Source organism: Gracilinanus agilis, chromosome 1 (assembly GCF_016433145.1).
Source record: "Gracilinanus agilis isolate LMUSP501 chromosome 1, AgileGrace, whole genome shotgun sequence".
NCBI lineage: Eukaryota > Metazoa > Chordata > Mammalia > Didelphimorphia > Didelphidae > Gracilinanus > Gracilinanus agilis.
Window position 1 is genome coordinate 133526279 of NC_058130.1, and position 22587 is coordinate 133548865.

The 22587-nt window shown below is 36.8% G+C and overlaps 1 protein-coding gene across 1 annotated transcript in view; it reads right to left on the reverse strand.

The window, feature by feature from the left end:
• LOC123248576 (phospholipid-transporting ATPase ABCA3-like) overlaps nt 1–22587 on the reverse strand; it is a gene marked incomplete at its 5' end in the record, with an annotated part of 354036 nt that overhangs the window by 88071 nt on the left and 243378 nt on the right. Inside the window, 2 exons of the mRNA XM_044677403.1 lie at nt 6381–6684; nt 8367–8505. Of these exons, the coding sequence (XP_044533338.1) occupies nt 6381–6684; nt 8367–8505 (443 nt within the window). The remainder of the gene's footprint in view (nt 1–6380; nt 6685–8366; nt 8506–22587) is intronic.

A 22587-nucleotide genomic window follows, 5' to 3' on the forward strand; every position in this document is an offset into this window, starting at 1 on the left:
CATAATCCTCAAAATTAAGAAATAGACTAAAAAACTGAACCAACAACGAAAAAAGAAACTGTCCATAAAAATCTATGGTGACAGAGAAACTCAAGACACAAACTCAGGAGACAAAGACATGAAAATATCTATAAGGAAAGCCTCAGATGAAAATGCAGACTTAATAGAAGTCCAACAAGAATTCTAGGAAAGATGAAAAGATTAAAAAAGAGCAAAAATTGCTTTTAAAAATCAAGATAAGTAGAAGACTGGGAAAAGAAATTAGAACAATACATGAAAATTATGAAATGAGGATTAATAATCTGGTAAAAGAGGCATAAAAATACTGAAAAAAAAACTTAAAAAAAAACAGATTTGGCCAAATGGAAAAAAAGAGGTACAAAATCTCAAGGAAGAAAATAATTTCTTAAAAATCAGAATTAGACCATACCTATTACAAAAGTAGAAAGCGGTTTCTTTCTACAATTAAATATACATACATTCATAAACTTCCTACATTCATAGGAATAAATGGAACTTTTTCTTAAAATGACATTAGCAAACATAATTTGTAATGGAGATAACCTAGAAGCCTTTTCAGTAAAATCAGAGATTAAACAAAGAAGCCCACCATCACTACTATTATTCAACATTGTAACAGAAACACTAGCTTTATCAATAAGAGAAGAAAAAGAAAATGAAGGAATTAGAATAGACAGTGAAGAAACACAACTATCACTCTTTGCAGATGAGATGATAGCATAGTTAGAGAATCCCAGATTATCAACTAAAAAACTAATTGAAACAATGAACAACTTTAGCAAAGTTGCAGGACATAAAATAAGCCCACATAAATCATCAGCATTTCTATATATTGCCAATAAAAAAAGAAAGAAAAATTCCATTTAAAATAATTACAAATAAAATAAAATACTTGGCAGTCTACCTTCCAAGACAACCCCAGGGACTCTGAACACAATTACAAAATTTCACATAAATAGAGATGTAAACAACTGGAGATATTAATTGTTAATGGGTAAGTTGAGCCAATAAAATAAAAATAGCAATCTATATATGTATTAATTTACTTATTTTGATGCCCTCCCAATCAAACTACCAAAGATTTTATATAATTAGAAAAAAACCATTACAAAATTTATCTGGGAGAGTAAAAGGACAAGAATATCAAGAGGATTAATAAAAAAAATGAGAAGAAAGAAAGCTTAGCAGTACCAGATATAAAACTATATCATAAAGTAGTAATCATCCAAATAATCTGGTACTGACTAAGAAGTAAGAGTGGATCAGTGGATTAGATGAGGTATACAATACATAATAGTAAATGACCAAGTTAATCTAATGATTAACTTAATTAATTAATGATTAACTCAAAGATTCAAGCCTTTGGAGTAAGAATTCAACACTTCACAAAAATTGCTGGAAAACTGGAAAATAGTCTGGCAGAAACTAGGTACATTTCATACCACATATTAAAATAAGGTAAAAATGATTTAGACTTAAAGAGTGATGTCATAGGCAAATTAGGGGAGTATGGAAAAAATTACCTATCATCTATGAATAAGGCAAGATTCTATGACTCAACAAGAAAGGGAGAGAGGAATATAGGATATAAAATTTATCATTTTAATTACATTATATTTAAAATATTTTGCATTAACAAAAATACCAAGGTAGTCAAGATTAGAAGGAAAGCAAGAAATTGGAGGAAGATCTAAAAACTTATAAAAAGAGTTCCTCTAATAAAGGCCTCATTTCTCAAATATAAAGAGAATAGAGTCAAATTTTTAAGAATATAAATATTTTCCCAAATGACAAATGGCCAAAGGATAAGAACAGGCAATTTTTAAGCATCAGCTTCAACATTTAACCTTCCAATGAATGATTTGAACTAATTTTTTAAGTATTGACTGATTTATCTTATTGCTGCCTAAGGGACTCTCAGAAATCTTCACCAGCACTATAATTTGAAAGTGTTGATTTTGTAGTGCTCAGCTTCTCGTATAGTCTACCTCTCAACTTTGAGACATTGCTATAATGGAAAAACCATAACTTTGACTATGTGGACCTTTGTCAGAAAGGTGATGTCTCTGCCTTTCAGTATGCTGTCCAGATTTGCCATAGCTTTCCTTCCAAGGAGCAAACATCTTTTAACATTATCAGTATTGGACTTGTAATCACCAAGGGTTTTAGCATCCAGATTATTAAAGGAAAAACTAAATGAGATATAGATGGAAATAAATAGCAAAATAATAATAGTAGAGGACTTTAATTTTCCTCTCTCAGAACTAGATAAATCTAACAAAAAAATAAGAAAGAAGTTAAGGAGATGAATATAATCTTAGATAAGTTAAATATGATAAATCTGTGGAGACCACCCCTTTTTCTCCCCACTCCCCACTGTCTTTATGAGGCTAGTAGTAGATCTAAGCCTGAACATACATATAAATCACATATAGTTTCTCATGGGACAACATTGGTTTAGAGAGTATAAATATTCTGCAAAAGTCTTACTTTAACATCCATCACATTTTGACAGGAATCCTGTATTCCTGAGAGGTTGTAGCATTGGAACAAAAATTCCAATTGGTATGACCAAGCTGCAAATACTTGATTTTGGAAAAAGTATGGCCCTGGCAACAGATTGTGTCTGCTGCCTAAGGACCAATCTAGTTAAATATGGTTCTGGTTAATGTATGCTCATTGAGAACAAGACTGATTAAGTTGATCAGATTAAATGCTAGAAACACGGAGAAACAGTTCTAATATTATATTACTAAAGCAGCTGTGAATTGTTTTTTAGAAAACAAGATGGGGGGAGCAGCTAGGTGGCTCAATGGATTGAGAGCCATGCCCAGAGGTGGGAAGTCCTGGGTTCAAATCTGGCCTCAGACACTTCCTAGCTGTATGACCCTGTGCAAGTCATTTAACCCCCATTGTCTAGCCCTCACCATTCTTCTGCCTTAGAATCAATACATTGTATTGATTCTAAGAAGGAAGATAAGGGTTTAAAAAAAAAAACAAAAAAGAAACAAGATGGAAATATTCTTTAAGGGCTATAAGGCTGTTCATGCTCATTAATCCAGTGATCCCATTACAAGGATTAGGCCCTAAGGACATTATTGAGAGGGTAAAAAGCTGTGTATCTATGAAAATATTCATGGACACTCTATTTTGTAATGACAAAATACTGGAAAGGATACAAATGTAATGAATGGGAGAAATGACTGAAAAGATGGTGATATTTGAGTGTAATGGATGGCACTGTTATTAGAAATGGAAGAAAAAGAAAAATAAGAAACAAAGAGAATAATGGAAATAAATGAAGAGATGAAAAGTGAAGAAAATAAATAAAAAATAATACATACTAAGATCATAAAATAAATAACAGCCATAAAATCAAGGGAAAAAAGTATCAAAATAAAACAAATCCAAAGGGGACTCAGAAGCAAAGACACATATAACTTAGATATTTTTCAACAAATTGTAAACAATGTGAAGTTTGTGGTTTAGCACATGATTTTTTTATGCATTTTTAAAAATGTTTTTGCTGTTGTTGGTTACTAAGTAGATAATTTGGCAAAACAAGAGTAGCTGGAAGAAAGGACTCTAGAGGTAAGAAATGAAATTATAAGTGAAATAAGAGCTCTGGAAGAAATAATTAGAAGGAGAACAAATAGTTTAGAATAGAAGGACAACTTTATTCCCATAATGGACTCTGAACAATAGAAGGGAGCAAAAAGAACTCAATGACCCTATAGAGACAAGAAGAAATAATATGACAAAATCATAAGATTGAAAAAACAAAGGGAAATGCAAAGTATCTACTATTTTAAAAACTGACATGGAAAATAGGTCGTAAGATAATTTAAGAACCATCAAACTTGAGATAAAGCCAAGATGGCAGAGAGAAGTGAGCATTTTTACTAAGCAGTAGTGATGGCACAAACTGTACCTTGTCAGAAGATATTATTGAGGACCCCTGTGCTAGCACCGAGTATGGAACCAGGTGCCACCTGGCAACTTTTGCCCATTACCCAGTCATGGATCATATTTCCAGAGTAGAGAGAAGCTATGGTCTATGGTTGTGAGGGAAAAAAGGCCCTCCCTGGGTAACTACTAGAATGCAGACCAGAAAGACAATGACTAGAACTCTCCCCAAATTATACTATCTTGAAAGCCCTGAAAGCCTACAGACCCCCACATCTAGCCACAGAATCTCAGGTTAGTCATTCCACCCCTCAAGGTGGACAGAGTCCAACTGTATTGTAAAGTCCAAAGTCAAGGAATAGACTAGAAAAATGACCACACAAAAACAAAAAGAACCTGGCCATAAAAAGTTTCTATACAGTCAGGGAAGCTCAAGACACAATGATAAGGTTGGAAGTCAGAAATAAACGAGAGGGGAGGAATTGAGGGCAACTAGTATAGAGAACTTTTTTTAAAAAAAAAAAAAGTTTGGGTATATAAGGGAGAAAAGATATAGGATTATAGCATTAAAAATGGTAGAGTCAAGTGATTTTTTTTGGGAAGGAACCAGTAGATAATAATAATAATAATAGCTAACATTTATATAATTATTATGTGCCAAGAACTGTGCTAATGCACTTAAGAAATATTATCCCACTGGATCCCCATAACAACCCTGCAAGGCAGGTGCTATAATTATACTCATTTTTACAGATGAGAAAACTCAGGCAAACAGTTTAAATTACTTGCTCAGGGTCATATATTTATTAATTGTCTGGGGCCTGATTTGTAATAAAGTCTTCCTAACTTGAGGTCCAACACTCTATCTACTATGCCATGTAGTTTCCCCTATAGAGATAGGGAGAGACTGAACATTAGAGAGAAGGAATGATGGTGGGGACAAGTGAGTAGAGAAGACAAGGAGAGATGGGATCAAAGATAAATGGGGAGAGAGAGGCCTTGGCGAGGAGAAGGGCCACTTTAGAGACTGTAGTAAAGGACGAGAGAATGAGGGATAACATAAAAGAGAGAGAGAGGAAGTTCATAGTCTTTCTTTTCTTAGTAAAATATGAGCTGAGTTTCTGAGCTAATAAAGTGGAAATAAGTGGAATGGGAAGCTTGAGGAGAGAAAAAACATGTGGACATTCAGTAGAGAATCAGTTAGGGAGGAATAAAAACATTGCTCTACTGCAGGTAGGACTCAGTTGAGAGAAGATTACAAAAAATTTCGTACAGGACTCACAAAGTCAGCATGACTTCTCTCAGATCTGTCTGGGCACACATGGAGAGGAACAGAGAAAGCGGAGGATAAGAGTAATGCACTGGTATGTATGAATTAGAAAAAGGATTAATAGGTAAGTGATTAGAGAGTAGGGAGTAGTATGATATTGAAACGTTTAACCAGACTGTGAGCTTCACTTACCATCTGTGACCTAGTCATCTAGCACTGCAATATCCATTCTTTTTTTTTAAACCTTTACCTTCTGTCTTAGAATCCATACTAAGTATTGGTTCCAAGGCAGAAGAGTGAAAAGAACTAGGCAATTAGGGTTAAGTGGTGTGCCCAGAGTTACATAGCCAGTAAGTTATCTGAGGCTAGATTTGAACCCAGGACCTCCCATCTTCAGGCCTTGTTCTCTATCCACTGAGTTGCCCCTTATTGTAATATCCTTCAACAAATTTGGTTTCAGGTATGTACATTCTGTGTCTGGGATGTCTTGAATTTCTCTAGTATTGTCATTGGCTTACCACAAAATTGTCCAGTAAGTTAATATTTGTTGATAAATTGTAGGGAAAATGGACAGGGGAGCTAGATCACTCCTCTTGCCTCTAATGGGTCCCCAAACCCTCAGGCTAGGTAGGACACATGGATAAGACATTCCAATGTTCTTGGCTGTCTATTTGCTTTCCTAGAGTTTGCTATTCTGAAAAATGTTTCTGTGTCTGACTGTACATAGAGTAATGGCTATATTATTATAACTTTTGTTGTTGTTGTTCCAAAGACAGTTGATTTTGTTTGTAAGGGAAACTTCCTCTCCCAATGGAGAACTGGCTTCTGTTTGGTAATTAGAGAGTATTAGAAATTAGCTGTCTCAGAGAATTGCTTCTGGCTGCTGAAAGATTTAGTGACTTAACCAGGGTCATTATTTCCTTGAAAACAGCAGTAGCAGCAGTGTGGTGGAGTAGAAGGGCCAGTGGATCTGTAGCCAGAAAACCCAATTGTTACTCCCAGTTCTACAGTGTAATCCTAGTATGACTGTGAGCAAGTCCCTCTACCTGTCTTAAGCCATGGCCTTCTCATTTATGACATGAGGGAATGGCTGACCTCTAGGGACTCCTCTTGCAACTCTAAAGCCTATGATGCCATGATAAAGTAGCCACATCCCAGCAATCCCTTAACATATGATCCTTACATGAAATTTTCATGGGCAGTTGTTCCTCAGCTTTAATAGCATCTGAGACATAATCTGAGAGTTTGGGATGCAGCCTTGTATTATTAGAGATGAAGAAAGGCACAATTGTTTCGCCATACACATTCAACTTCATCTGTAAGAAGGGGGTTTTCGAGGACTCCAGATTTATTTTATAGGCCTTGATAGTAAGTGTGAGACAAACCAGAATAGCAAATATCTGTATTAACATCAACCTCCAGTGGCACCAAGTGAATGAAATCTTCTTCATGAGCATGGCGTAGAATTGCTGGCAGCCAAGTGTGAACTATAAGACAGAGGAGAGACTAGGAATTACAGTGGTTACAGATCTCAGTAGGTAAAGCAATTCCAAATCATGTGCAATGTATGCTCAACTGCAGCTTAGAAAGATAACATATGATGTATGAAGGATGACTCTGAACAAAAGGCTTTGACACAGTAAACAGATATTTCACAACATAAGCATTTTGTTCATACTGGCACAAGGTACTCGATAAATGACAACTCCTGTTCACACAGTGCTTTAAAGAGTTGCCAAAAAAAAGTTTGTAAAGCATTTTGCACATTTTCTCTCAGTTAAAAAAACAAACATCACAACACTTCTATAGGGTGGCTATCATTATTATTCCCATTTTATAGATGAGGAAATTGAGGCTCAGAGGCTGTGCTTGATTCAAGGTCAAACAGCTTTTCAGTCAGTCAGGAAGTAAACTTTGCTAAGAACAACTATGTACCAAGGCACTGTAAGATAGCAGAGAAAGGCAAAAGATGATTCCTGCTCTGAGGGAGTTCAGTATTTAATGAAGAGGTAATAGAGACATGTGAATAACCATGCCTAAATAAATAATTTGGACAGAGGGTTGGAAGAGACCTTAGGTCTATACTCCAACTTACCAGGGATTTCACCTACATCATCTGTACTGATTCTCTGTTTCATGAAAAGCAAACAGTCTAAACTTGCTCACTCAAATCTTCTCACTAGAAAAACAATCTCCCCAAAGATAAGAGATATGCTTCTCTCTCTAGATTCTAGCAGCTTCCGCTACTCACAAATCAAATCAGTCTTCCTAATAAGAGGCATCTCAGGCTTTTCAGGGATTCCAGAATGCGAAGTACACTATGATTACTGTCTCTCATGAATAAACATTTCAATATGCTTAGAAGAGTCCAAGTTTCACCTTCAGGGGGAGTAGAAAGAGCATAAAGTCTGGAGTCCAAGACTTTGAGTCCTGGCTCTATTTTTTTTATTAGCTCTGTGACAATAGTGAATTCATTCATCCTCTCTGAGCTTCCTCTTCTTGTAAAATATAAGATAGGGATAATAATACTTGTACCCATTTCTTACAGGGTTGTTGTGAAGAAAAAGTGAGACATTGTACAAAGAGCCCCATAGAAATGAAAACATTTCTTGGGGTGGCATAATGGGAATGGACATCTTTTCCTTACTACTTCTTCTGGTGCTGCCACTCTCTCCTCTGCCTGGTTAGGGCCATGACCAGGACCCATATTTGCAATGATGATAATAATATCTCTTTCACATTTATTTATTTTTAAAATCCTTAAAAATTGATGCTAAATATTGGCTTCAAGGCAGAAGAGAGGTAAGGGCTAGGCAGTGGTCACACAGCTAGGAAATGTCCTGAGGCCAGATGTTCTATTCACATTTAATATAAGGCTTTTGAATTTTAAAAATGCCTGCATTATCATTCCCCTTTTATGGATGAAGGAACCTATAAGTCACCTGTCCAGAGGCACCGAAGAAGTAAACAGAAGGAAGATTCCTCTGATTTCAGCATCCCCCTCTTACCTGCACTCTGACTTTGCTGATTTTGTTTAACTCCTATGGTTTTTTTGAAGATCAAGTGAGAAAATGGGCTTAAAACAATTTGTAATCACCGTTACATATATGTGATATAGAAACTCAAGTGATTCCCAAACCTATGAGACTCCCAAGTAATAAGGAATTACCGCTTTGTTATAATGGATATTCTCATGGAATAAGTCAGAGGTACTCAAATTAATATCCTTCCTCTCCATGCTTTGACTTTGTGAAGTTATGCGGTTGATGTTCTGAAGATCCATGCTGGAATCGATGAATTTACTAACCCTACATCAAGAAATCATAAAGAATTAATTTCATTTTATTTGTCTAGGGAAATACCTATCTTTCTGTCCCTGTCCATCTCTTCTCAGTCTGGCTTTTATCAAGCTGAGTTTCAGCATAACCTCTGGAAACATGGTTCTCAACCAGGAAGGACATGATGAACTAGCAAAAACTGGGTGCATATATTTAGAGTCAGGGTGGTGGGGTGGGATGAAGGGTGGGAACTGATAATAAACCTATCCAAAGCTGAGCTCATTGTGCTATACATTATAGGCCCAAAGAGGCAAGTGCAAATGATGTGGGGAGAAAGGGAGGATGGGATTTTAGGTTTATAAGCTAAATTTGTGGAGAAGGGGCTCTCAATTCCTGATCAGATAGATCAAATGGGTCTTTGCTGAAAACAGGATTCAAAGGCTACTACTTTGCTTTATCAGCTTCCATGTCTAGCCTTTATCAATAGGTTGGCATAGAGGTTGTACATTTCCCATTTAATCTGAAGCTGTTTCATTTGGTTTCAGAGAATGTAATCCAAAGCAATGTAAAAACAATCACATGAAAAGACTATTTAACATTCTCACTGAAGTGGGGGAATGATGCACAGAAATGGATGGTACTTAGAACTATGTAATAACATCTTGTTGAATCATTTCAGTTGTGTCTGACTCTTTGTGACCCCATTTAGGCTTTTCTTGGCAAAGATATTGGAGTGGTTTGCCATTTTTTTCTCCAGCTCATTTTACAGATGAAGAACTTGAGGCAAGATGGTTAAGTGACTTGCCCAGGGTTACACAGCTAGTGTCTGAGGCAGAATCTGAAATTAGGACTTTATGACTTAAAGCCCAGTACTGTATCTACTGTGTCATTCAGATGTCCATGTAATGTTTTTGGAATGCATGAGTCATTGCTCAAATTCTTAAAGTGGTAAAACTATCTTAAAACTAACTTCCTGACTTTTCTGCTAGATGGAGCAGTGTTAGTATAGAGTGTTGGGCCTGGGGGAAGGAACATCCTTGCTGTGTAACCCTGGGCAAGTCACTTAAGTGTTGTCTTGCCTCAGTTTCCCTAATTGTAAAATGGGGATACCTTGCAGGGTTGTTGTGAATATCAAGTTGTAAGAGTTAAATTTAGGGTTTTGACTAAATATGAAAATTCTAAAGTAATATTGTGGTCTCCAATTTAAAAATATTATAGCTTAAGTCAAGACGACTTTTAACAGCTTTGTTTACAAGGAGGTGGGAAGAGTAAAAGTGGAAACAAAATGTATATAAAGAAGAAGGTAAAGAAGTGTCTAGCCTACTACCCTAAGCGCTACTCCAGTATCTGGCTCAGCCCCAGGAGGGCTTCCCTAAGTCTGATCTCCACATAGATTTCCTGGTAATCCTCAACCAAAGGTCCTGGTGGTGTCTTCAGCCAGAGTTCCACCAATGCAGCCTCCTCCAAGCCAAGACAGGGATCTCAGCCACTCACTCCAAATTGTGTTGAAATTTTGAGGTCTCTGAACTAAATTTTCCTGTGAGCCCACTGGCTTCCTGTGGAAGTTTAGGAATCTCTGAACTACATTTCCCATGAGCTCACTGGCTTCCTGTCTTGCATCATGACATAGACTGTTACATAATGATGTAGACAGAATAAAATCAAGTGAATGGACTGGCATACTCTCTTTTCTGGCTGAAGCAGCATGGTGGTGGAGGTAATGGAGGGTCTTTCAAACAGCCTAAGCTAGCATGGCATGTGGCTCCATTTTTCTAATGGGTACCAATAAATCTTTTAAAACCATAATATTTTAAAATCTATCCATCTATATTCATTTTATTTTTTACATTGATGGCAACCACTTGAAGTTTCGAGATATAATCCTCAATTTTTCAGATAGCCAAGCAAGCCATGCTTCTGCCATGACTTTTCAACCTCCCCTTACTGTCAGAACTCTGAGAGAATTTCAAATTCTCTCCAGAGCTGCAGACCTGCCTTTGCCATTTTTGTGCTTTTCTTTTCAGCCATCCTGCTGGCTGCCCCCACTCCCACCTGCCCCTCCTTGGGAAAAAAGCTGCTGCTGGTCTTTTTTCAACTACTGGCTGCCCGCCTGATTGCTGATCCCAGATTCTGGCTGTTCCCTGTTCCTGCCTTACATTCCCCATCCCCTAGGATGCTGGACCCCGCCTGAACTCCAGCTGTTCTTGCTAATGCTGTTGCTGCTGATCCCAGCTGCCATTTGAGGACTCTGGATGTTCCTGGAGCTCTGGAGACTTGGAAAGTATAACGCCACCTCTTTCTCATTGGGAACAGTCCTTACTTAGCTGCTTTGCCTACCCTGGAAGCCCAAGTGTGTTTCCTCTTAGACATTAATTAGGCCCCCTCCTCATGGGTTTTCAAGCCTGATCTAGACGCTTGTCTGGCCACCCACCCCACCCCCCAGCCTGTAGTTTTTCTAGCCTCTACCCCAACTGACTTCCATGTGGGCCGTAGCTTTTATTCTTCAAACAGGAAGTAGAATGGCAAGAAGCATAGCCTGCATTGCCTATTTCAAACAAATCACAATTGTGGGTTTTTTTTTTCTTCCTACCATTCCTCATGATTATCTTGCCTGAGACTCAGGGGAGAGATTCATCCCCTTATGCACCCTGATCAGTTGGGTCTGTCCAGACTCTGTACCTCATCCCATTATGAGGGTCATCCACACTATGCTCAGTGCAGAATTCAGTTAAAAGGAACTTGAATGGAACCTTTAAAAGTCTGGAGGTAAAATTAGTAAACTTTCGCAGACTCCACTGTTTTTTGAAAGTCTCTGTATCTTATTGTACTTTGCTGATTGTTTGGTTTGTGAATAATTTTGCTGTTTTAAGTTCATATATTAATCTGATCAAAATCTATATGTTACACTTAATCATTTTAAGCTAAGTTTATGGCTATTAGATAAATTCTGTTCATGATTTTATTGGAACTCCTTAATAGTAAACAAGTCTATTTAGCTTGGTAAAAAGGTTTTTAACTACACTGCTTGTAATTTCTCATTTGCTTATATTATTGTATTTGCTCATTTCTTTAAGGTTTAAAATTTTTTGTTTATCTGTATAAAGCTAAGTTGATATCTATTCTGTTATATGATTTTACTAAATCTGTACCATTTCCCCATGATTCTACTGAACAAAATTTTTTTATCTTGTAAAAGCCCATAAGTCTTATGCATCCTAGATTTGTCATCTCAACTAATGAGATTACATGCTGCCTCAACAATTTTTATTCTATCTTGACAATTGTATACAACCTTGAAGACTATGATGACTCAAGAATTTAAATTGTAATTTTCTAAGGCGTATTTAAAAATTGACTTTAGGATTTTATAGTAACATCTGAATGGATGATAAGTTTATATATATATATATATATATATANGGTAAAAAGGTTTTTAACTACACTGCTTGTAATTTCTCATTTGCTTATATTATTGTATTTGCTCATTTCTTTAAGGTTTAAAATTTTTTGTTTATCTGTATAAAGCTAAGTTGATATCTATTCTGTTATATGATTTTACTAAATCTGTACCATTTCCCCATGATTCTACTGAACAAAATTTTTTTATCTTGTAAAAGCCCATAAGTCTTATGCATCCTAGATTTGTCATCTCAACTAATGAGATTACATGCTGCCTCAACAATTTTTATTCTATCTTGACAATTGTATACAACCTTGAAGACTATGATGACTCAAGAATTTAAATTGTAATTTTCTAAGGCGTATTTAAAAATTGACTTTAGGATTTTATAGTAACATCTGAATGGATGATAAGTTTATATATATATATATATAAATAAAGAATGTTGTCTTAAAAAGGTAGAGAAAATGAATAGAAGTTTCCTACCCAAACTTTTTATATATTACACAGGAAGCCAAAAAGAGCTCCTGCATGCTCGATATTTTAACTCTTTATTTTAATTTACTTTCCCATCAGAAGGATCTAGAATTCCTGCTTATATTTTAGACCCCAAAGTTTTTTTTTTTTAAATCAGATTTTTTTTTTCTGGGCTCTGCCCCACATTTGTTTGGAGGCAGTAATAGATTTTGTTAAAAATATTGTGACAAGTATACATTTTTTAAACATCACAGCAAGTGGTTGTAATAATGGGTTTGTTTGCTATTGTCTTTAAATGTGTCATTGTAATTTTGGGGAATTTTGATATTTTATTTGAATGTTCATTATAATTCTGCTATTTTGTAAAAATCATTTGCACTCACAGTAGTTCATGGCAAATTTTAAAAGGAAATGGATCTCATTTTTGGGTAAGAAACCTTTCACTGATTCTAAGCTATATATTTTTGATTTTTAAAACATTCTTTTATTATTTTTTCTTTTGTATGTACAATACAGTATTTGAGTTTTTTCTCTCATTTTTGTACTTGAAAACATTGTATTTTTTCCTGAATTTTTAATTTTTTATTGTTTTTTTAATTTTTTTAATAGAATAACTGACTTTTACCCCTTTTATCATTTCCTGTACTTAAAGTACATATTATCAATATTGGTCCTTTTTGATTTTACAGTAATAATAAGTTTAATATATAAATATATAACTGCTATAATATTAATGCATACCCACAAAAGCCTTAGACTATGGTAATCTGCCAATTATTGGTAAATATTATGGGACTGTGATTAATGATTCTGTCTGATTCCAGGAGAAGGGAACAAAAGAGCCACAAGGTCATGGAGACCACCCAGTCCCAATGGGATTGATAAGAAACTGTACAGTGCCTAGCAGCACAAGGTCAAAAAAAGACCATACCAATCCAGGTAGGATTGATGGAACTTTCTAAAGATAATACCAAGGACTTGAACCTAGCGTTTGGGGTTCGGAGTTGTGGCTGTTCTGACACATGTTAGAGGCCCCCAAAAAAGTAGTAAAAAGAGTTTTAAAGTATCTTCTTCCTGCCATCATACTTGCATGTTTTCTGTCCAAGGCCTAAGGTAGCTTACAGGATAGAAATTGAGGCTTCCTCAGATCTACTGATAACACAAGAACACATAGAGACACCTTAGGAAAAAGCACTTAGAAACAGCATATCTTTAAGCCCTCAACGAATATTACTTCTCTAATACTTTCTTTGGCATAATAATAATGACTCACATTTATCTATATAATACTCTCATGTAATATTACATAGAAGTATATATGTAAATGTTATGTCTGTCTGTGATAACCCTTTCTCTTCTATATACAAGTATCCCTTTCCTCATCATGGTTTCTATATGTGGCTGGTTGGCATAAGAAATTAAATGGGAATGGAGTTGTGTAGAAGTCTCAGACAATCCAGAAAGTCCCATAGAAACAAAGAAAAAGTTTAGAAACTCAGAAATGCATAAAATATAAGTATAGTATTGTATAATATCAACACATATTATCTTTTAATACCATAAATATACATAGTAAACACCCCATAAAAGAAAAAATAGGAAGAGAGTGTTATTTTTTAAAATGATGAAGGCTGATATTATAAGGAATAGTATTTTAATTAAAGCCATGCTGATAGAGATAAATCGACCACATGCCTGGCTAAGATCTATTCAAAATGCCCGCCAGTACCTATCTTTTTCTATCTTGTCTGTCTCGTATGCCAGCTAGCCCGCACAGGTAGCAAAGAGGAAGTTTTCCGAGCCCTTTCCCAATATTTAAAGACGTCCTTTTCCTTGAAGACGTCATCTAAAACAGGAAACCCGTTGGACCACAGGAAATGTAGTTCCAAGGTCCCCCACATGTCCACAGGAAGTTTGTCAAACACTACATATCTTGAGACTCAATACTTCCAAATAGAATCCCAGTAAATTTAAATAACACAAGAGGGACAACATATGGTGGATTTTCCAGATTCAGGGGGTACCTGTTGCCCCCTGCACCCTCCCACCCCTCATATGGAAGAGATACCTGCATATTCATTTCTTTCCCTTCCTTTCTATTCCCTCTGTTACAGGTCACATTGCCATCTACCTGGACTACTGCATCAGCTTCCTAATCTCCAGGGAGAGTGAGAACCTACCAGAATCTCATTCCTCCACAATTAACAAACTTATACACTGTCATAACTATCTCATCTTCCAGTGACTCTGAACCCCTGGCTGTCTTTGTTCAAACCCCATTCTCTTGGCCCCACTGTCTGATCCCTTATTCCCATTCTCCTCAGCCCAACCACTCTTAATATTCCACTCTAATGCTACCTACCCCTTTCAAAGGACTTTGAGAAGGCTTACTTTGATCTGAAAGCTTTTCCTCTCTCACTTCTTCAGCCTTCTAGTTCTCACTGAGATTTCCTCTTGATGACACAGCCCTACCTGGTCACTTGTTTTAGTACTGGCTTCACTCTCACTCATTCTTTCCCAATTCACAGGCCAAAGAGGGGAAGTTGAAATACTTTTCCTTTTTCATTGCTACTTCTTGGTTCTCTTTCATCATCAGTCAATAACCTCTCCTCATTTGAGGTTCACATAATCTTCATCTATCATTAAATCAAAATCCTAGGAGCTCTTTTGACCCCCTCAATTAGTTTAATTTCTGGCTAATGGTCTTTCTCTCCTCCATAACTTTTGCTTTTCCAAGTCAACTTTTAAAAACCAGAGAAGAACAGAATAACTTTTCTCCTGAAAACAAGAGAACTACAGTGTGCTCAGCAAATTTATTTCCTTTCACATATGTAAGAATTGGAATAGAATTCCTGACTCCTGAGAGGAGGAAGAGGTTCCACGTTTTATAATATTTTAACAAAGAGGGTAGGGGGTCTCTGGGATTAGGCAATAAGGAGGAAAGTTCTGCCTAGCAGCAAGAGATGTTCACTAGCAGCTTGGAATGTTTACCTGATGTGACTTTGATAATGATGGAAGAAGACAGCCTTGGAATTATCTGCAAAGATTCAAGGACTATTTAGGGCTGATCTGAACCATTCTTGTTCAGGAACACCTATAGTGTTACTTCTAGGGCATGCATCATTGTTTTAGCCATTAATACTGGTGTTCCTCATCAAGATCTAGAAACTAAGACAATTCTAAACAACACAAAACCATTAGAGTTAGGGTCATACATAGACCCATAAGAATTTGAATCATATTTAAAAGAATATTCATATCTATTAGGGTACTTCAACATATACTGATACTGTCTCAAACACCCTTAACCTCACAATTTATCAACTTACTTGTTTCTCGGGATGCACTCCCCACCCTACATTGACTACTCATAAAGACTGTCATGGCTTTCAGGTAGTCCAATAATTCTTAGATGATCTCTCTTGGATTTATTTTCCAGGCAAGTTGTTTTTTCAATGAGATATGTCATATTTTCTTTTCTTTTTTTCTTTTTTCAATTTTGTTTGATTGTTTCTTGATGTCTCATTGTAAGGGTTAAAATTAAAGGTTGTACTAAATATATGAAAATGTGGTTGCCAAAAATATATTACTCAAGTCAGGATGAATTTTTATGGTAGTTTATTTACAAAAGGAGAAAGAATGAAAGGAAGGAAATGAGAGAGAGGGCAGAGTAAGAAATCTAGCTTAATGAGCTAGACCAGACATGGGCAAACTACGGCCCGTGGGCTAGATGCAGCCTCCTGAAATGTTCTATCCAGCCACGTGACATTATTCCTAATCCGACAGATACGAGTAGGATACAATACAATGAAACTTCGAAAGAGTTGCTTTAGAAACTGACAGATGAGCATTTCCTTTCCTTTGGTCCCCTCTTTAAAAAGTTTGCCCGTCACTGAGCTAGACTATTTTCTCCAGCCCTGGTTTTACTCTGGCAGGGCTCCAGAAGCCCCAGTCTGTGGGCCAAAGAGTAAATTAAACAAGGGCTCCACCCACGTGGCGTCCTCCTCCAAGATGGGGGAGGGGGCCTCTCCAGACACTAGTCCCTTTAGGAGCCAGGAAAGGAGATAGCCTTTTTTACTCAGCTACGTGGTAGTCCTAAAGGAAGATTGAAGAGTAGTCTGAGGTCCCAAGCCAGAGCTCCTCCAGGGCCAAGTTCAAAGGCTAAAAAGCTGGTCACGGGAAGTTTCTCCCACTTTTAAAGACCATTCCTTTTGCCTCTTCCTAGGCCTTCCTTCCACTTTATGTGGACCAATTGCAACTTTAGCTTTGCTTAGGACTGCCCGGTGGGGGCAGTTAGTGGGTTCCTGATTCATCACCTACTATAGCACACATGGGTCACAGACTTCCCCATACTTAAGGATCAGTCGGGGTGTATATGCTTCTGATGATTAAATCTAAAAGTGGACTAGGGGGAGAGTTAATTCCATCTTCACATCATGGAGTCATTAGCTAGTCCAATTCTAATTTTTAAGACATGATTTTCTTGAGTAAGCTTTTGTACCTCCTTTTCCCTTTGGCCAATTCTAATTTTTAGGAAGTTCCTTTTCTCAGTGAATTTTTGCACTTCTTTTCCCAAATGGCTAATTCTGCTTTCATTGTATTTTTATACCTCTTTTACCAATAGGTCTATTTTAAGGTATAGATTTATTAAGTATTTTTTTTGTCACTCCTTTACCAACTTGTCGACTCTTTTTTCATAATTTTCCTGTAGCACTTTCATATTCTTTGTGGAATTTTTCTTCTACTTTTATTATTTAATTTTTAAAATCCGTTTTGAGCTCCTTCAGTAATTCTTTTTGGGCTTGACAGCAATTTGTATTTTTCTTGGAGGCTTTGAATGCAGCAGTATTGATTTTATCTTCTTTTGAGTTTGTATTTTGGTCTTTCCTGTCACCAAAATAACTTTGTATGTTGAATTTCCTTTTGTGTTGTTTGCTCATTTTTCAACCTTTTTCTTTTATTTTAATTTTTAAGAAATGCCTGTTAATGTTGGGTTCTGTACCTGTGGTGAAGGGATCATTGTTCCAAGCTTTAGAGTCTTTGTGCAGTTGCCTTCACAGCTAGCTCTGGGAACCTATGAGTTTTCTGTTCTTCAAAGATAGTATGATTTAAGGAGAGGTATGTTTAATATTCTCCTAGCCTGTGCTCTGGTCTGTGAGTAACCACAGTACTCTTTTCTGCCTTGGAACTGTGACCAGGGTCTCCTGCTCCCCTGTGGCCACAAGTTAGTGTTACTCCTTACTCTGAGACTGGATCTCCAGTAAAGGGACTCCTGTAATCTTCTTTTGATCAGTTGTCTGACCTCACCCTTACTATTTGTGGTTGAGAACTTTGGAAGCCATTGCTGCTAATTCAGCTTTCCCCAAGGCCTGTTGCTATGGTGGGACCTGCTTTGGCATGCTGCTTTGTGTTCTGCTTCCACCCCCCCATACATTAGATCTTTTGGGATGACCGTCTAAGTTGTTTTGGGCTGAAAAACTATTTCACTCTGTCTTTTTGTGGATTATGCAGCTCCAGAATTTGTCTTGAGGTGTTATATCATAGTTTTTTGGAGGGTAATTTGGTAGCCATTAGGTGGATCTATGAACCTTTTATTTAAAAAAGTTTTTTTAAACCCTTACCTTCTGTCTTGGAATATTGGTTCCAAGGCAGAAAAGTGGTAAGGGCTAGGCAATGGGGGTCAAGTGACTTGCCCAGGGTCATACAGCTGGGAAGTGTTTGAGGTCAGATTTGAACCTAGGACCTCCCATTTTTAGGCCTGGATCTCAATCCACTGAGCTACCCAGCTGCCCCCTTTGTGAACCTTTTAAAGCCACCATCTTCTATACATAAAGATTGTTATCACTCAAAAATGTACCAAATTCAGGAAATGTGAAATTCTCTTAGCTTATTACAATCTATTGTCATTCTACTTTCCCCTTTATTTACCCTTTGCAAGATTTTCTTCCACAAAATGCTCCTGAACTCATTCCCTACCAATCTGTGCTCCTCTCCTTAAAGACTTGACTTCTTAAAACTTCACAAAGGAAAATCTGATTATTTGCTTGTCCAATGAAGTTACTTCTTTTAATTCCATCAGAGAAAGGTGTTTCCCCATCCCAAAGGAATCAGGGCAGGTAGTTTAATGCCTTTAATGTCATAGAACCAAAATGTGAATAGATCAGAACACGTTCAGCCGAAAAAAGCAAAAGAGAAACTAACTCCCCAAAACAGCCCCGAACCCTGCTAACAGAGGCTGGTGGCAGCGCCCCCGATTTACTCCTCCAGAGAACAAGGTCATCAGAACCCAGTATCACTGCAGAGTCTTCTGTCTAGAACAGGGACAAAGACTTTTATTATTGACTTCTAATTCCTACTCCTTTCTTCCTGCCACAGCACCCTATTTCTTTCAAGGAATCTTTGCCAGTACTACCTTTTTTCATAGTTCTTTCCCAATTCCTTTGTTCCAAATTTTGACTTGTCTTATTATATAAAATCCATCAAATTTGAAAACTAAAAGTTCCCTTAGAGACTATGCACAATATCAATTTTCCAGACCAGAAGGAACATACTGGACTCAGTATCAGGAGAGGTGGATTTGAATCCTGGCTTTCTCATTAGCTGTGTGACCTGAGGCAAGTCATCACCTCCAACTGACCCCTCAGTTGGAGGTAATGGTAAGGATAAAAAAAAGAGTTTGAAGTTGCAAGGCAGAAGCGGAGGGGAAAGTAGCCATTGAAGAGGTGCTCTAAGAGTCCCCAGTTCTTTTCTAGACCATTATTCCTGTACTAGCTACATTTCTTGCTTGTGACATGACCTTTATGCCAGATACTGACTCCTTAGTGTACCATATCAGTTCAACTCTATATTGTTTTCCTCTCTCAAGTCCCTTGCCACCTTATCCTTTTACTAGTCTTTCTCCCTTATATTCATATACTATCATTTATTCAGCCATTCTTGTACTGATAGGTACCATGTTGCTTCCTATTCTTTGCTACAACAAAAAGTGCTACTAAGAATATATTTGCATTTTCCTTCTGTCCTTGATTTCTTTAGGAATATATGCCTTTTAGTAATATGAATAGATGATGCATAATTTAGTAACTTTCTGAATATAGTTCCAAATCACTTTCTACAATGCTTGTGCCAATTTATAGCTTGACTAAAAAGTCCAATGGTGTGCCTACCTACCCATACTCCTTCTTACAATTGTCACTTTACTTTTTTTTTTTTTACCGTCTTAGTGGATCTGAAAGATATAAGGTAGAATTTCAGAGTTGTTTTAATTTTAATTTCTTTTATTATTAGTGATTTAGAGCATTTTTCATTTGACTTTTGGTGGCTTATATTTCCTCTTTTGAAAATTGCCTTGACCATTTATCTTTTGGGGTACGTCACTTGTTATATATTTGTATCAATTTTCATATATTTTGGATAACAGACTCTTAGAGAAATTTGTTGCAAAGACTTTTCCCCAATTAACTGTTTCCCTTTAAATTTTAACTTGATCTTCAGTAGCACATAAGAAATTATAAAAGGGATGGGTGGGTTCAGAGAAATCTGGGAAGAACTGTAAGAGCTGATGTTGAATGAAGGAAGCAGAACCAGGAGAATTATTTATATAGTAACTACAATACTATAAAGAAAAACAACTTTAAAAGACTTAAATCTCTGATCAATGCAATGACTAGTCATGACTCCAAATACTGATGAAACATAATTCCTACCTCTTGGCAGAGGGGTAATAGGGGTTTAAGCATAGAATGACATACATATATATACACACACACACATATAACATGTACACATATATACACATATACACACATATAATGAGGGAGGCCAAGGCAAGGAGTTGCTTGACCCTTGCGAAACATATCATTGCAAGACATGGCAAGCAGGCCCCTGACAAAGTGCATAGATGTGCTAACGCCCTAACTGCAGACCCCTGACAAGTACATAGATGTGTCGACGCCCTAACTGCAAGAGATGCCTGCGAATCCTGTAGGCTGATAAGGGGCGGGCATAAAACTCCTGTACTCACGAGCCACAGGTGGAACTCCTAGGCTGAGCTCCCCTGGTGCGCACCAGATCAATAAACAACCCTTCTTTCTTAATTGCATTGTCTGCTGGTCTTCCTTAGTGGTGGGCTATGACTCGGACCCCAACAATACATACACCCACATATACTGCTAAACCCTTAAAAACCAAAGGGGACAGTTATCTTGTAGCCCTGAAAATCAGAATTTATTAGCTATGCTCAGCCAAGTTATTTCCTTTAATTACACATATGGGGGACTTGAATAGACCCAAGCCCCAGGGGAGAAGAAGATTATAGCATTTATAATGTTTCAGGAATGAGGGGAGAAAATCTTACAGTACTGGGCAAAAAGGGAGAAACTTCTGCCCAGAAACAGGAGATGCTTGTCAAACAAAACAGGATGTAATTTTGATCTGTGGGAACTTGCTGACCTTTAAAAATGTTCTTAAAGGACTTCCAAGACATGTGCCATTGTTTTATCAGATTAATCCCAATGTCTAGAGCAATTAAAAATACAAAAGTCATAAGAAACTTGTTAACCCTTGAATATCTGATATCATTCACTAAGATAGGGAGAAGGATTTGTTGGATGGAATGGGTGGACAGTGAAAAAGATGCAAAAGAAAAGGAAAAATGTACAGAATAGAGTAGAAGGAAGTTCTAAAGGGGGTACAGACTAGTTGGGTATTTTCTATCATTGATGGAAAATTAATATTTTGTTGTAAAATAAATTCCCTCCTTAAACTCCTCTCCTCCTCAAGTAAAGGCTGAGATAACTGATTCTAAGGTCAGGCTGAAATGGTTCTTCCCCCAGGCTATGAAACCTTTCTTAAACCTTGGATTTTGAAGGACAGTCAGCACCTAAACTAAAGTAATTTACTCCCAGGCTCAAGGCATCTCACTCAGCTATCTTTTGTTAGAGGCAGAGTGGAGACCTGCTCCTTATGTATCTGTAAATAAGAACTCTCTTAGGTAAGAAAAGTCAGAAAGGCAAAAAGCTATAGCAGCCATGTTGGACTATAGAGACCAGGTCATTTGGTGAGGAGGAAAGGGTGTATTGGCATCCTTTCTCATATGTACAAAGATCCACCTCCTCCTGTGATGAAGTAATGAGGGAAGTGTTGGGGACTCTTAGAGCACCTCTTCAATGGCTATTTACCAAGCAGAGGTAAATGGGGTGTCCAAGGGAGGAACTGACTGGTGAGGTCACAGAGGGTATATAAATTCTGCACAGAGGTTCAGTCTCTGTTTGGCCCTGCTTTGGCCTCTTTGGCATCTGTTTGGATTGTGGAGAGAGTCAACTGGCTAGTTTAGATTTTCTTGAGCAGCTGATTAACACATTTAAAATTAAGAAATACTGCCTCCTGAGAATTTAAATCATTACAAATGTTAAGTTTAATATATAGTTAAAAACTGAATATTGGGTTAGGGAGGGAAAAATAAAGGTCAAGGATGACTATGGGAGACTTGGTGCCCTCAAAAGAATTAGGAATCTTTAGAGGAGGGAAAGGTTTAGGGGCAACGAATAGTTTCCTTTTGAATATATTGAATTTCAGATGCTAATGTGACATTCATATGGTAATATCCAATAGGTGGTTGGTCATATACATTGGAACATGAGGATAGATATATAGATTTGTGGGTCCCATGGAAGCAGATTAGATCACTAGAGGGAACATATATAAAAGAGAAGGGGCTAGAATAATTACTTGGGGGCATCTACTCTTAGGAGATGAGAGATGGATAATGATGCAGCAATGGAAATTAAGGAGTGGTCAGATAGGTAAGAGGAACATTGCTGTAATTATGCTAATTTTTTTCCTAATATGAAACCATTTTTATATCTCTGGTGTGAATTCGACTTGGTTATAAGGAATGATTTTTGGGATATATTTCTATAGTCTCCTTGAGGATTTTATATCAATTCTTTATATCAATATTAATTAATGAGAATAGGCTATAGTTCTATTTCTCTACCTTGGTTTGGGCATTAGAATCATATTTGTCTCAAAAAAAGGAGTTTGGGTAGAGTATCTTCTTTCTCTTTTTGAGAATAATTTTTATAATATATGTATTAATTACTCTTTAAATTTTAGAATTCACTTGCAAATCCATTTTTCCTTTTGGCAATTAATGTTTAGCATGTTAAATTTTTTTTCAAGATTGAATAGTTTAAGATCTCTAATTCTGGTTTTGTGAGGTTGGTTGTTGTATA